The 14854-nt window shown below is 35.0% G+C and overlaps 1 protein-coding gene across 3 annotated transcripts; it reads right to left on the bottom strand.

The window, feature by feature from the left end:
- Window positions 1–1569: 1569 nt before the first annotated feature.
- Window positions 1570–14854, bottom strand: LOC101747026 (carboxypeptidase A2). Of its 3 annotated transcripts, none has more exons than XM_021347076.3 (9): window positions 13569–14854; window positions 9644–9868; window positions 8320–8579; window positions 8019–8228; window positions 7729–7915; window positions 7184–7334; window positions 4988–5177; window positions 2588–2734; window positions 1570–2505 (listed from the first exon to the last, which is right to left on the bottom strand). In XM_021347076.3, the coding sequence occupies exons 1-9, from the start codon at window positions 14218–14220 to the stop codon at window positions 2296–2298; spliced, it is 2232 nt and encodes a 743-aa protein (XP_021202751.1). In that variant the 5' UTR covers window positions 14221–14854; the 3' UTR covers window positions 1570–2295. The 3 variants fall into 3 exon arrangements, with proteins under 3 accessions (XP_021202751.1, XP_062526625.1, XP_021202752.1); XM_062670641.1 differs by having other exon boundaries at window positions 9644–9862; XM_021347077.3 differs by having other exon boundaries at window positions 13581–14854.

Raw genomic sequence — 14854 nt, 5'->3', positions numbered from 1 at the left:
TTTTTATCATAACAGCTGAAGACATATTTGTTGTATAAAAAGTGATATAGAATAAAAGTCAATAAAATGAAAAATGATTCAGGCGGAATAAGATCAACACCTTATAAGACTGCAGTGGGGACCTCATATTCATAAATTGGCGAGTAAGCTCAGCCCTGCAGCATACGCAGTAAAAAAAAATGAGAATGTTAACAAACGCGAACACGGCTCGTTTAGTTTATTTTAGTTACTTCCACAGTGTCATGTCCTATGGAATTTTGCTATGGGGCAATGCGGCCGATGTAGAAATGATATTTATTCTACAGAAAAGAGCTATACTTGTTATTTATAACATGCACTCAAGGGAATCCCTGAGGGAAAAATTTAAAGAAATTAAGGTTCTCACTATGCCACCCCAGTACATTTTTGAAAATTTGATGTATGTTCGTAAACATATTGAGGAGTTTCTTAATAAGTCGGACATACATAATAGAAATACTAGGAACAAACACAAGCTTGTTGTGCCGATGAGTAGGTTACATAAGATACGAAATTCATTCGGGTGTTTGTCTGTGCGCCTGTACAACAAAATCCCACAAGATGTTCAGAATCTACATATACATAGGTTTAAGGAAACTATTAAAGAACATCTGTGCAATAAAGCTTACTATAAAGTCAATGATTATCAGAATCTAGAAGATTTCACAAGGTGGGAATTAGTTGCTCGCTCCGGGCATTTCAATATTTCAGTAATTGTTACGTTCTAATACTCATTGTAAAAATGAATATTTGAAAAAAAGAAAAAATATAATATTAAAAAAAAGACATGTCCGCCGAGTTTCTTGCCAATTCTTCTCAGGACGGAGGCTAGTTTTTGTGAATTGGCGGTAGTTCTTTTTGACGTTCAACAAGTATGTACTTTCATTTCTGTTGTATAAATATTTTTTTGATAATATTTAATATAAAAAAAAAAGACATGCCCGCCGAGTTTCTTGCCAGTTCTTCTCAGTTCATTAATCCTATTAATAATTTGCCAGTGTTATTTATTTATTACCATACCAGTGAGTCAGCGCGGGTAGAAATACCTACCCACGCTGTCACATAATAACGCTACCACTAGGCTATCAGAAATTTTTACTTATTTCTACCGCTAAGCAATATTTCAAAAGTGCCTGTTTGAAAGGCGAGTAAACTATACAATTGAGACCAAAATCTCATATCTCAAGGTTAGTGGCGGCATTCAATTTGTGATGTCTATGGGATCCGGTAACGACCAAATACCAAGTGCACCGTATGCTCGTTCATGCGTTTAGGCAATAAATAAATAAAAGAAAAGTGATTAAGGGACGTTAATTTAGTGAAATATGGGCGAAAAAATATATGCCACATAGCCGCTTAAATTGCCAAAGCAGCGAGAACTTAACATGGCGTTTAGTCGAGTCCATCCAACTTGCCTTGATTTGGGTCTAATTAAAGGTGCGCCAGTTACAAGATGCTGGCATCCGGTAGCGAAATGTTGAAGCCACATCAACGAACGATGCCAGCAGCAGGAACAAACACTAGTAACAGTGAAATGAAATTGACAACTAATTTTCCTTATTTTGATTTATTAATATACTATAATACCTCACGTACCGCGATCAATTAATAAATTTAATTTCTATTATCACACAACTACTCTCAAACAAATAAATAAGTAACTAAATTTTCTGTAATTAGATTTATATAAATGCGTTTTTCACTGGATAAACTTACTAACGTAGGAATCGAATAGCCTTTAATAACTATTGCGTAAAATTATTACAATAACAAAATGTATACTTTAAAATATTTGTTTAAGATGTAATGATTTAAATTATTAATGTATAATACTATATATAGGTAATGTTAATCTAAGAAATAATCTAAGTAATATCTGATTGTCCGACGACAGTTTTCGTGTTTTTAAAGCTCAATTCAAACTTTCATTTCAAATTTTTCCCTCGTTAACATTAACATTAATGTTGTTAATTCATCCTTTCTTAACGCTATATTTACTTATTTAAACAGTTAAAACTTTGCCTAAACCAATTAACTCTTATCCGATATCTTAACTTTGGTTATAACACCCATTTTAAACGTTACAATTTTGCATTGTTAAAATTTCCTACGTGCAAATTAATTATCGCGTTTTTTCATACCATTTCAGTATGCAAAGGTTGCATATTAAATCTGATAATCTAATTTTACTTATAATTTTAAATGATTACAGTCAATCTAGTTATACGTGTATGTACATTCGTCATTCGAATACGAGTCATATTGCTAGAAAGTAAATTAAGGTGTCAAATTGTCCACAATTGCTTTAACTGCTTGCCAAGTTTCGCGAGCCGTTGATACAATTTGCGATCCAGGTAGTAGAAAGCCGTAAGGTCCAAACGAATCTCGCAAGTCAACGTGATAGGAAAACTTGATGCCAGCCCGAGCCTTGGCCCAATCATGAGACATCCCAGACGCAGGCTGCCGCAAATCTGCCACAGTGCCCAGCTGAAAATAAACAAATTAAATAATGAAAGTACAATGCAGCCCGATCGTTTGCGAATGTGTTAAGTATGAAGAATTAGCTCACCTGATACTTGGTACCGAATAAGTCGGAAAGCGCCGTTGTTGCCAATTTTCCCATTTCCATGAGTATTCCATCATCGGCGAAGGGCGCGTGGGCTTGGGAACTTGGTACTAGCCAAGCTTGGGTATAGGCATGCAGAGATATAAAAACCTGAAGCAAAAAGTATTGAAACTAACTATACTTGGCATGTTTTTATTCAGTTATAACAAAATTTTAAATTAGTCATGGTGATGTAATATTTTGTGATTTTTAAAGTTACGTAGAAAAATCACAAAATTCTTAGGCTCGTTTAAAAATCTCACTTTAAAAATGTTCGCAGTAATCTAACAGTAACGAACGTACTAATCTAATTTGATGTCGCGAAATATGCCGCTTTCCGACGCAATTTCTCTATTTGACGTGCGGTTTGCGCTCACGGTTTTAAACCAATGATATATTGTCATACTTGCTTACTTGAGTCTCGAACCTCCATAGTCAGGTCAGATTTCTACTTTGCGGGCCTAACAATACTAATAACTTTTAAACGGCAAAACTATTTGTAATTTTGTGCTTTTTTTCCCTGCCTATTCGCTGACAACCTAAGGGTCTTTTCCAGCTTCTCGCCGTGGTAGGTGAGCTCACGCGCTCAATCTGAGAGAATTTACTAACACCAGCCCTACCAAGAGCAGTTCTTCGCAGAACCTACTACCGAATCAGAATCACGACCCACTGTGATTATCCACCGAAAAACTCAGTGGTTTGTATTTTGTGCACTCATGATTTTAATTTTAGAATTAAACACAACCCACAGCTTTATATTTTTCATATAACATTATTAAAACATTTTTGTCTCTCACTTATTCTCATTTTCGGAGATGATTAAACGAAAATACTAAACGATAAGGTCCAGGCTACGCGAGGAAAAGTCTTGTCTTTAATCACACAGCGAATGTATAAGAAGAAGGTTCCAATTTTCCTACTCTCGAAGCGGAAGACAATGAATTAGTGTTTACTCAGAAACTGCGAAGGGTGGGGCAGCCGTTGTAACTATACTGAGACCTTAGAACTCATATCTCAAGGTTGATGGCGGCATTTAGGTTTTAGATGTATATGAGCTCTGCTAACCACTTAACACCAGGTGGGCTGTGAGCTCGTCCACCAACATATGGAATAAAAAAAAATGCAGAACAGGATCTGCGCTAAGAGAAGCCATACCGAATAATATGACGTTATTAATAGCGACAAAAACGTTTGAATGGACTGAGGTTTCCGCCAGTTACCAAGAGGCCTGTTCAATGAAATATTCCAGATTCGACGCTTTAGGAATTTAACATATCAACGCGTTCATTCTGTCGGATATTCTTAAAGAATGTGAATGGCTGTCTTTTCGTATTTATTTCATCATTCATCCTGTCAGATATTCCCATAGAATGTGATTGGATATATTAACGTATTTAGCACACGAGTGTTGATCAATCACAATATTAGACTAACTTAAATGAAACGTATGTACGTCTGATGTTATACTGCCAAGACCAGATTTTTAATCTTTCTCGATTACAAGTAAAAAACCACAAGTAGCAACCATAATATTGTTTAAATTTTTTAATTAAAATTGTTACTCAGTCTTAATTTTTAAAAAATATAACATCATAAATTTCTCCAATAGAAATTTAAGGAACACTAATCTTAGCATAATGTAAAAATAAATTCTGAGAACTCAGAATATCTCAGACGACCGGTAGTGTTATTAAGTATGTAGATGAATAAAATTATGTATATTAGCGCGTGCTCTGACTGACGATAGAAATGAAAGACCTGAGCTAATACAACGTTCCACATTTCTATGCGATTTTATTTCTTAAGCATTTAAATATTTATTAAAAAAACGAATCCAACAATATAAAATGACGATAAGGAACTAGAAATCATTAGGTACGTACTTTAACATTTTCTCAAAACCATCTTACTTACTTCCTACTTAAAAAATTAAGATTTATATAATAAGTATCATAGTTATCTTTCGAGTATAATCAAATACAAATGCAATTACAATCTAATAAGCTTATTGAAGAAACCTGAACTTAACACGAAAGGACTTCAAGGAACTAAGATAACAAGATTTTACAATTTGCATTACCCGAAGCTTGGCACAAACATTGAAATTTTAATACCTTAGGTTGAAGATGCCGAAAATAATTAATTTATTATTTAAGCTAGTATACTTTAAAGCCGCGTGAAATCAACGACCATTATTAACATGAAATCACACCCATAATAATAATACTATTGCTACATAAGTTACATTAAAACCAAAAATCATTTCTTTTAAATCTATAATATACCATGTGAAGGCCAATTATTATTAAGTATCAAATTGGTGAGACCAACAAAAGAGAATGGCAATGATATAATGGAAATTACTTTAATTTGTCCTCGATGCTCTGCAAGAAATTCTGAAACAGCCCGCGTCTCGGGTTCACTGAACGGATGGGGCCCAGCGTAGTTATCTGAGCAAGGATCCGTCGAGGAGTCTTTCTCGCCCCAATGGTAGTCCCAGTTGCGGTCTGCATCCACACCCACACATTCAACTTGACCCCAGTTCCATGGAAACCTATTTTATAACACGAGAAACGAGTTTGAATTTGATTGAAAATTTAATACACTATACTAATTTTCACTAGCCATAACTAATTACAGAAGTAGTACTATTTAGATTTTCCTTCGACCAACAAACAATGTATGGAGAAAGCATGAGTGTTTCTACTTTGTTTTCATTGCAATACACACATGCACTTAAGTATATATTTTTTGTGCCACCGTTTGGTATTATTCAAATTAAACATATTATAGTTACATAAGATTGATTTCCGTTGTTTTAAGTTAGAAAAAAAAGGCACTTCAATTTGACATGTTCATGCTCTAATGGAATTATGATTGCACCGATCATGAATTTATTGCTCTGTCTGTATGGAATGATGATGCCTCATCTGATACTAAATGTTTATCGGAGCCCATAGATGAAGCTATTTGAAAAGAGTTTCCCGATATAAGTATATAAGCTTTATTATTCAATTTGAGGACAGAGAGTAGAGAACAGGAGAATGACAAAAGAAAGAAACGACTTGTTTGTTAAAATATTGTCCAATCCTTTAACTTTAAGATAAAAAATAAAACCAATACACGGATGTTTAGCATAAATAATGCACTGTGACAGATGGTCTTTATTTAACGTAACTTGAACATCTTGTTTCAGACGTAATAATGTGTTTTTAATAACTGTAGGTACGTTAGTATAAAACCGTGTTCATGCAACGACAATGACATTATATTGTCGTTTATAGAGGCATCGATTCAATGTGTTCACGTTTTATATGAAAGGAATTTTTTTCTTGAACTTTCTCAGAGGAAACTTGTATTGTTCCATGACGGCGTGTCAGACACGCTTTTGAGATGCACTAAGATAAGGTAGGTACTAAGCGAATTATGCATAATCACTTCACATGGAAAGTAACCAAATATTCTTAATGATGTTGTTTGTGGGTACGGACTTTTCCAAGTACACCAAGCTTGTTCTTAGACTTTCTATCGTGTAATAAAATCTGATTGATCGGAAAACTAACTGACTGTTTGATTGAGGTATATTTTTTTTACTTTTGACTTTTAACTTAACTAACAACAACAACTTTAGTTAACTAAACAGGTTCTGTCGTTACGTGTAATTGTAGATGTGTGAATGGCCTACTGGAACATTTTATTAAAAGTACATAAAGTTTGTAGCTTGATGAACCCAAAACTCGGTTATTAGTGCCAAATTAAATTGTTACAAAATTTCACTTTTCACTATTAACATCGGATTCGAACAAAACCGTTATGTCAGCCTTGAACTTGTTCGTGAACTCTCGTCATTTGTGTTTATCGAACATGCAGAATTTGTTATAGCTTTATAAGATTACGGATAGGATGGAAAAACGTTCCCCTAACATCGCTGATGTTCATGATTAACAATGAAGACTCATCAGTAAATGGGCTATAAGCTTGTCTAACTATATTTACAAAAACAAAACACATGATCAAAATTTTTTCAACTAACAGAAGTCGCAAACGATATTCTCATTTCGTCCTAGGAAAAAATCGCCAATAAATTCACATTAAGCACACACGCCCTAATCATAAAACAAATCTGTCATTTAGAAATAATTGTTGCACTAATTTATTAAGTTAATAATAATTAATTAAAAACATACATTAATAGTACTAAATACACTTTTTTATTTATTGCTTATATGGGTGGACGAGCTCACAGCCCACCTGGTGTTAAGTGGTTACTGGAGGCCATAGACATGTAGGTACAACGTAAATGCGCCACCCACCTTGAGATATAAGTTTTAAGGTCTCAAGTACCTATAGTCACAACGGCTGCCCCACCCTTCAAACCGAAACACATTACTGCTCCACGGCAGAAATAGGCAGGGTGATGATACCCACCCGCGCGGACTCACAAGAAGTCCTACCATGAGTCGAGTTGTTTTGAGTATTTTTTTAGTCTGTGTAGTGTACGCTTTATACGATTACCGGCTTAAACTTATTGTTATATAATTATGAAAAGTTTTCACTGACCAGCCAACGAAGTAGTCGTCAGAATGATCGGGGGAGCGTGAACGCGTTTTGCTCCATAGTCGGTCATGCGTGTGCGAGTGTTCATACCCGTCTGGGTTTAACACTGGCATTATATAGAAGTCAGCTTGCTTTAGTACTTCTAAGTCTGCTCCTATTATTAGAAAGCATGTCATTTCGTACAATATGTATTATAATAATTGAAGTCCAAATTTAAAATATCTCTATATTTTACGAAGCAATGTAACAAACGTTAAGCATTCTACATATGTGCGACCAAGCTAGTTATTATGCGCCATGTGCAGGTCAGGCGAACATCGAGTCAAGTATAGTACAGTACAGTACAGTACAGTACAGTATAGTGCAGTACTTCGAATACTAAATATGTATCACTGATCAGCGATCTAAAATCGAATCTGGTCCCCAGCGAACGGTTACTAGATTAATAAATCACTAGTCCAAGAAATCGATTAAGTGCTTAAAAACCTACAGTAGAAATAAACATTGTTCGAAGTAATTTAAAGTGCAATACGGACTCTTAATCTAACCTAAGCCTTTTTCTCCTTCAACAAGAGTGTGGATTATCCATGTTGCGACAGCCGGTGCTATCCACTCCCGAGCGTGAGTTCCTCCATCGATCCACACAGCTGGTTTCATATGGGACCGAAGCTTCCATTTCTTTTTATTTGTTTTATTTCCAGATTCCTTCATCTGATTGTCATTCGATACCGAGATCTAACAAAATGAATAAAATGTGTAAAATTGAAAGTAAGACTAAATAATATTAAAATGTAGATAGTATTTACATAATATCATATAAAAAATACAATTGAAATACCTTAACAGCCACTAAAGGAAGACCTTCGGAAGAGCGACCGAGAGGAATCAGTTCTATTACATCGGAATGAGAATGTTGTAAATACTCCAAATAACGTAATATGTCGGCGTAACGATGATAACGTCTCCAGGTCATCGGATGTCCTCGAACTTGTTCAAGTTCTATTCTTTGTTTTTTTGATAAACGTGGATTTTCGTAGGCGATGGCTTTCTGCAGAAAAAAAAATTTAACTTATGTAATTCACACGCTGTACCTATCTAAATATACATATATCTATAAACAGTTTGGTATAGTTAGTTACCTGCAAGTCCCAAATAACTACATCGTAATCTATCTGCGATGATTTTAACTGTTCTTTGACGTCTTCTAGTAAGTCTGAGGGTACGACTAAATCCGTAGTGCCATTCAGAGAGGGTGGAGTCCACCACATTATACCAGAACCTTGAGCTTCTTCTTGTAAATCTAACATTTCTTGAACCTTCCATTGTACGTCTGGGTATGTTCGCAACAACTGATAACCTTTGTATGTCTTCTTCAAAGATTTCTTTGTTGGTTTCTTACCTAATGGTAAATTATAATAATTTTTAGAAAAAAAAAGAACGGTCACAGCTATTTTTGAATCTCTTCCACGCGCGAAATAGATAACGAAAAACAGCATTTTGATGAAAATAAACGCGCATTACCTGCCTCAAATTGATATTCAACTACTAAACAACGACTCGTCTAGAAAGCGTATGCTTTCCAATTTTCATCTCAATTGAATAAATACGCGCTAAAACACAAATAAAAAAACGGAGTACCTACAGATCATTTTGAATATTTGATATTGAGTGTATGAGTTGTATGAGTTTTTCCGCAGATGAACACGAAACACCTACTACACGAAATACCTATAAACGAAGGCAGAACTCACAAATCCCTGTGTTAAGTAGTTTCTGTATCTCATACACACTACAATGTGAATGCTGCCACACACCTTGAGACGTGAAATCAAAGTCTTATTGTATGGCTAGCCTATCCTCGGAATCAGAAATGGGCAAGTGTGGTGGTACCATGTAGGTACGTCCTATCATCACTAACTGAAGTATCTTACCAAGAGTTATTACCGTGACACAAAGACGTAACCTATCGCCTATTATAAGCGATAATGTGCTTACACGCTGGGCGGAGGCTGTCATCTGGTAAATGCGCGCCACATTGTATGTAACATGACATGACTCTTTGAATGTATGCATCAAGTGCGGTCATCAACGTGAACATCTAATGATTCACCCTTTACGAAAAGAAAGTGAAAAGATATAATGAGGATGCTTTCGTTTGGAAAATTCTTTTGTGTGGTTCTTTAAGATTTTTTTAGTTAACCTATTATTTATTCGCAGTGTTTTTAATGTTCGTACTCTCTTGAGTAGCCATTAAGTAAACGTACCTACTGTAATGAAGAAATTACAGATTATTAAAAACTAAATACAGACGTACATTTAAATAAAAATAGAATTAAATAATTAGGCTAGAACAGCTGAAAATTATATATGAATTATAAGTTTTGGAAAATTTAACTAGAACAATATTATCATATTTTATGTTAACGAGGCTCCGCACTGTTTGATGTAGTGCATTGTACTTACTTGTACTGAGTTCGCTGGCGTAGGCACCATCGTTTTCCTCCGATTCAACAAGGGTATGGAACCAGCTGGGCGCAGGCGTGAGCGGCTCTGGTGTGGTTGTCGTTGGAAAAATATAATTTGGTTTTTTGGCTTTTACCGAACCTTGGAACCATCCGCCGTCTCCGCCGAACCATGAAGTTTTTTTGTTCACAAACCAATTGTATATATTTGAAAATATACCTGGAACTTTAATAAAAAAAAATACAAACAAAAATACATTCATACTTTATTATTAAATGTACCGCCCCCTACACACAAATGAACCATTTATTTTGCTATCGACATAAAAGAGAAACTTCACACACACACACACACACACGAAAACATTATATGTAGACAAAAATGTAGTCATTTTCCTTCTATGAAATAATTCTCATCGACTAATCGACTTGGTTTTCAGTTCACATCTAGCGTCTTGATAAAAGCAACTGATACATTTTTATGGAGAAACTTTTAATGTTAGTGGCACAGCGACTTATGAGACAGACAGAGGTGAGCACAGTCGCAACGAGACCACTTTGATGAACTGGTAAAACCGGGACCATAAATATAAACTACTAGAAAGAATACTATTATTTTCGGAGAATCTGTTTCACTTGTTCTTAAACTTTTAAAAATCATGTAACAACAATCACAAACACATACATGTTTGTTTTACATTAACCAATTTGAAAAAAAAGGAGGAGTTTATCAATTCGACTATTTTTTTTACCTCAGAACTTTTATCTAGTTAGCACAGTTACACACAGCTACAGTAACAGATTTTTATGATTTTGCTGCTTCTTATTAAAGCCGGTGTCTCTAATCCAATCTCATTAAAATTTCGTAACAATATCCAGATCTCACTTCGACTACGCTGATGATATTCGTATTTTATTTTGTCTTAGTCGGTTTGCTTTTTTTGCATTATTTATTATTAACTAAGATATTAAGCCTTGCTTTTGCTACAGCTGATGTTCAGGTAGCATCCGAAATGGTCTAAGTTTCGGTTGCATTATATTAACGACTAGCTTGTTCTTCAGATCAAAACACGTGATTGCGTGGCGGTACAAGCAGTCAGCATTACGCACAGGGCCCAACAACATCATCAGCATTCAATTTGGGAAGTTGACGAATATAAACAGAAAAATAAATATTAATTAATATTCGTTAAGAGAACACGTTAGTCGAAGATAATATAAGACATTAATCAGATCCTTCTGAACCTGTATGATCATCTGTCCTGAACGAGGTCGTAAAAAATACAATGTAACATTACATCTCATATTAATGTTGAATTTTTATTATCACATTTTATAAAGAAAACATTTGGTGACATAAACCATTTTAATTATAATTCAAAGCAGATATTAATAATATAACCATCCCAAAGTGATGGTCTCAACATTACATAATACTCCTATCATATTATTCTGTTCTTAAAATGATTGGTCATACTTTATGGAAAGGTGTAGGTACTCAAAGCAATCTGAAATAGTCCGGCGGCCGTCTGGTGGCAATAATACGTTATTGTAATATGTAGGAACCATAGATCCCAATTTCCGTATAATTTTAAATAGCTTTCAAAAAGTAATTTAATTAAATTGAAAATTTCATTCATATATCATGGGAGGTCCCACATGTGAATGAGCATCAGTGACCGGTTGAGCGTTAATTTCGCCTGCCTAGTTACAAGAGCAGAGGCTCTTTCGAAGGTTCCAAAACAAAAACGAAATTCAAGACATGTCAATATATAAACAATTAAAGTGAAATGAAATTAAGCTTACAGAGAAAGGAAATTTGACGTGCCACGTTTCCGTGAATGATGTATGTAAACCACTTACATTATCGATTTCGTGAAAGTTAAAAAAAACTTTGAAGTTAATCTGTTAGTATAGAAACTTGTGCGTCATTAACTAATGGGTGTATGTACAGAAAAATTGATGTGCTTAATAATTAATTTTAATAACTGAACTGAAATGGCCCTAATCTGAATTAATTAAAATAGGTGTGCCCAAATAGTTTGAAACAAAAACAGGAAATTGATTTCTCATGCTAGGTTTGTTGCTAAAATGTTTTTAATCAATGTGTGACTTGAAACAGTCAATTCAAAATCAAGTTTGCTTTTTTGACTATTTTCAAATACTTTTTAGCATTTAGTGGGTCTATTGCCTTAGTCTTAATTTAACTGCTAGACAATATCGACTCCGAAATAAAATAATGCATACGTTTTACAATAAAGAACATTTTGTCTTCTTTTGGTACGAGAGAACCTACCGTTTTATCTCTAATACGGTTATGATTTTTAGTTGTATATAGAAAACAACAGTTTTCTCATAAACCTAAAGACATTTTAAAAGTAATTATTGGTTAACATACCTGCTTCTACTTGTAATTACGTATTGGAATTCATATTACTCATGTTTAATAATTTTGATAACTTAATTTTTTTTCAAACACGAATCCTACTGGTGGTGATACCTCTGGAGAGTCCGCGCGGGTAGATACCACGACCCTGCCTATTTCTGCCGTGAAGCAGTAATGCGTTTCGGTTTAAAGGGTGGGGCAGCCGTTGTAACTATACTGAGACCTTAGAACTTATCTCAAGGTGGGTGGCGCATTTACGTTGTAGATGTCTATGGGCTCCAGTAACCACTTAACACCAGGTGGGCTGTGAGCTCGTCCACTCATCTAAGCAATAAATAAAAATGAAAAAAAATCTTAATTTGTTTGATTTTCATTAAATTAGAATTTAATCTTTAAAAAATAACTTCTATATCACTTTATATAATAAAAAAAAAAAATATGTAAAGAATATTTTCAAAATATTGATGATGGAACTTTCATTCTTCACAAAAAATTATTCAGTTTTCATTTTAGTTTAACCTCACAACATCCGCCGTTGAACTTGTTCAATACTGGATAATGTTTTTAGTATAAGAAAATTTGGTGTCTAGAAAGGAACGTTTTGTTAAAAAACTAAATTAAGAGTAGCTTTGAAATTAGAAAGTGTTATAATACAATTTATCACAAAGCTCTTCTGCGAACGAATGCATGCGGTTGGGAAATTACTTTAATCGGTTACATTTGTCGGTACCTGACTGTCACAGGCCACCTCAATCATGGTCTTCTATAATACAACGATTTTATTGCGGTTTTATTCAACTCGATTAAGAAACCTCTTGACAATTTTGTGTGAAAATCACGGCGTATATAGTATTAATCTTCTAATTATTAACCTAGATGATAAACTGGCTTACGGTGGCTACTATGCCCGTGCACACCATAGCTAAAATGATACCACCGCCTTGCGTTGGAGTCTGGCGGGTCTGGACTTGAAATTGGAACGCATTTTGTTTCATGGAAAAAATAGGCAAGTATAGGATTGCAGTCCAAACCCGTGTATGTTTAGAAAACATAATATAATCTCTTTATATTTATGTAATTTTATAGGTACCTAAGCAGCTTAAGTTCTTACAATAGGTTACTTTAACATGGAAATCAACAATCACAATACGATTCCATTCTGTAACTGATCTTTTAAAAGATCACTCTAAAGTAAAAGCGATAAAGACGCAAAGTGTTGTATTACCTACTTAACTCCAAATTGTTTTTCATAGATTCTGTGTTGACTTGTGGTGGTTTGATTTAAATGAAAAGTAATCTATCTTTATATCTACTATCAAGACAAATTAAGGGAGAGTTAGGGAAATTTATAAAGTTATGATGTTTTCTAATAGGTGAGGAAATAGTGGCTTTAGGAGGATGAGGACGCTTACGTATACGCATAATATATGTCTAAGATCAGCAGACTATTAAAATCATTCAAAATCTATACTGGCTTCAAAAGTTTAAATTTAAAAAGAATTGTTCGCAAATAGACCAAATAAATCCATCTCGAACCCACCTAATAACCAACCTGATTTTGCGGGTTTCTTGGGAGTTTTTTTTTCTTTGACATCTTGAAAAAATGATGACAGCCACCCAGTACTTTTCGGGGGACATGTAGGTTTTTTTACTTTTGGAGCTTTGGTAGTTTTAAGCGGTGGTCGCGATCGACGAGTCGTTGGGGGCCGCTTTGTCGTAGGTCGCTTGCTGGAGGATGGCCGACGTGACGTCACAGGCTTTTTCGTGCTAGATTTTGAAAACTGATCGGCATGTAGCTCTGGAGATTCAACTATAACATAGTCTTCACTGATTTGGATCACAGGGCGCCTTGTGACCGTCCCTTGACTCACAACAGGAGCCTTTGTCACTATAAAGTTTGTATGACTCTCAATATTAATGTTTGTGGTTTTTATTATTTTTTTATCATCACCTTTTGACGTTTTAACCGTCACGTTCACTTTTGGAACTTTATTCCTTAGTATCACTTTAGCACTAGTCGTCGTAGGACGTAATCGCGGCGGAGGGGTTGTTTCGTAGGAGTCGTCATAATCATCCCACAGGGAATAGGAGTCCCCGGAGTCGGAGTAGTACATGTCGTCGTAAGTAGGAGGCGGGCGGCGAAGCGCCACCACGCACGCCAGCAGCGCGAGCAGCGCCAGGCGACGCGCCATGTGTCGAGCGTGTGCGCATGGCGAGGTGCGCGAGCACTGTACGTCCTGCTACCACGACCGCTGTCCGACCACCTTCCACTCTCATTATACGACGATTCGCTTTCATCGTGCAACCACCAGACTAACCTTGTTCTTCGACAAACACACCCACCTGTCACAGTACTGAATCTCGATCTTTCGATTGATTTATATCTACGACAAATATAATCACAAACACGTTGCAGGTAATTTTGTTGAATGTGAAGTGTCCTTCGTGACAAATATTTTCACATTTTAAAAAGTATTTGGTTTGACAATATGGAAAGCCATTAGTTTACACGAATTTTCGAAATGATAGAAAATTCTAGAATGAAGTATGTCTACAAAAATGGTGTACTAATATAGAAGATGCACCTTATATTACTTATTAAAAAGACTATGGTGGATAGAATTAGGACAAGCTTTAGATGAAATATTTAAAGCAAATTTCAGATGAACAGTATTTTTAAACTAAATTTTGGAAGCCAAACACTACTTTCATTACTTTAAAATACAACAATGTAAAATGTAAATTTAAACTACTTTAAGTTTATTATTTAAATAAGTTTACGAATCGTTGAACATAATAAAACAGCGCATGACCTACTGTTAGGAG

This window comes from Bombyx mori, chromosome 10 (assembly GCF_030269925.1).
Source record: "Bombyx mori chromosome 10, ASM3026992v2".
NCBI classification, from domain to species: Eukaryota; Metazoa; Arthropoda; class Insecta; order Lepidoptera; family Bombycidae; genus Bombyx; species Bombyx mori.
This window is presented reverse-complemented; position numbering and strand designations above follow the sequence as displayed.

Excerpts from the sequence above, each read along its gene's own strand:
- LOC101747026 (XM_021347076.3), bottom strand. The coding sequence starts at position 14,220 with ATGGCGCGTCGCCTGGCGCTGCTCGCGCTGCTGGCGTGCGTGGTGGCG. Across the intron at positions 8,580-9,643 it reads CGCCAGCGAACTCAGTACAA|GTAAGAAACCAACAAAGAAA; the intron begins GTAAGTACAATG and ends ATTTACCATTAG. Across the intron at positions 8,229-8,319 it reads TAGTTATTTGGGACTTGCAG|AAAGCCATCGCCTACGAAAA; the intron begins GTAACTAACTAT and ends TTTTTTCTGCAG.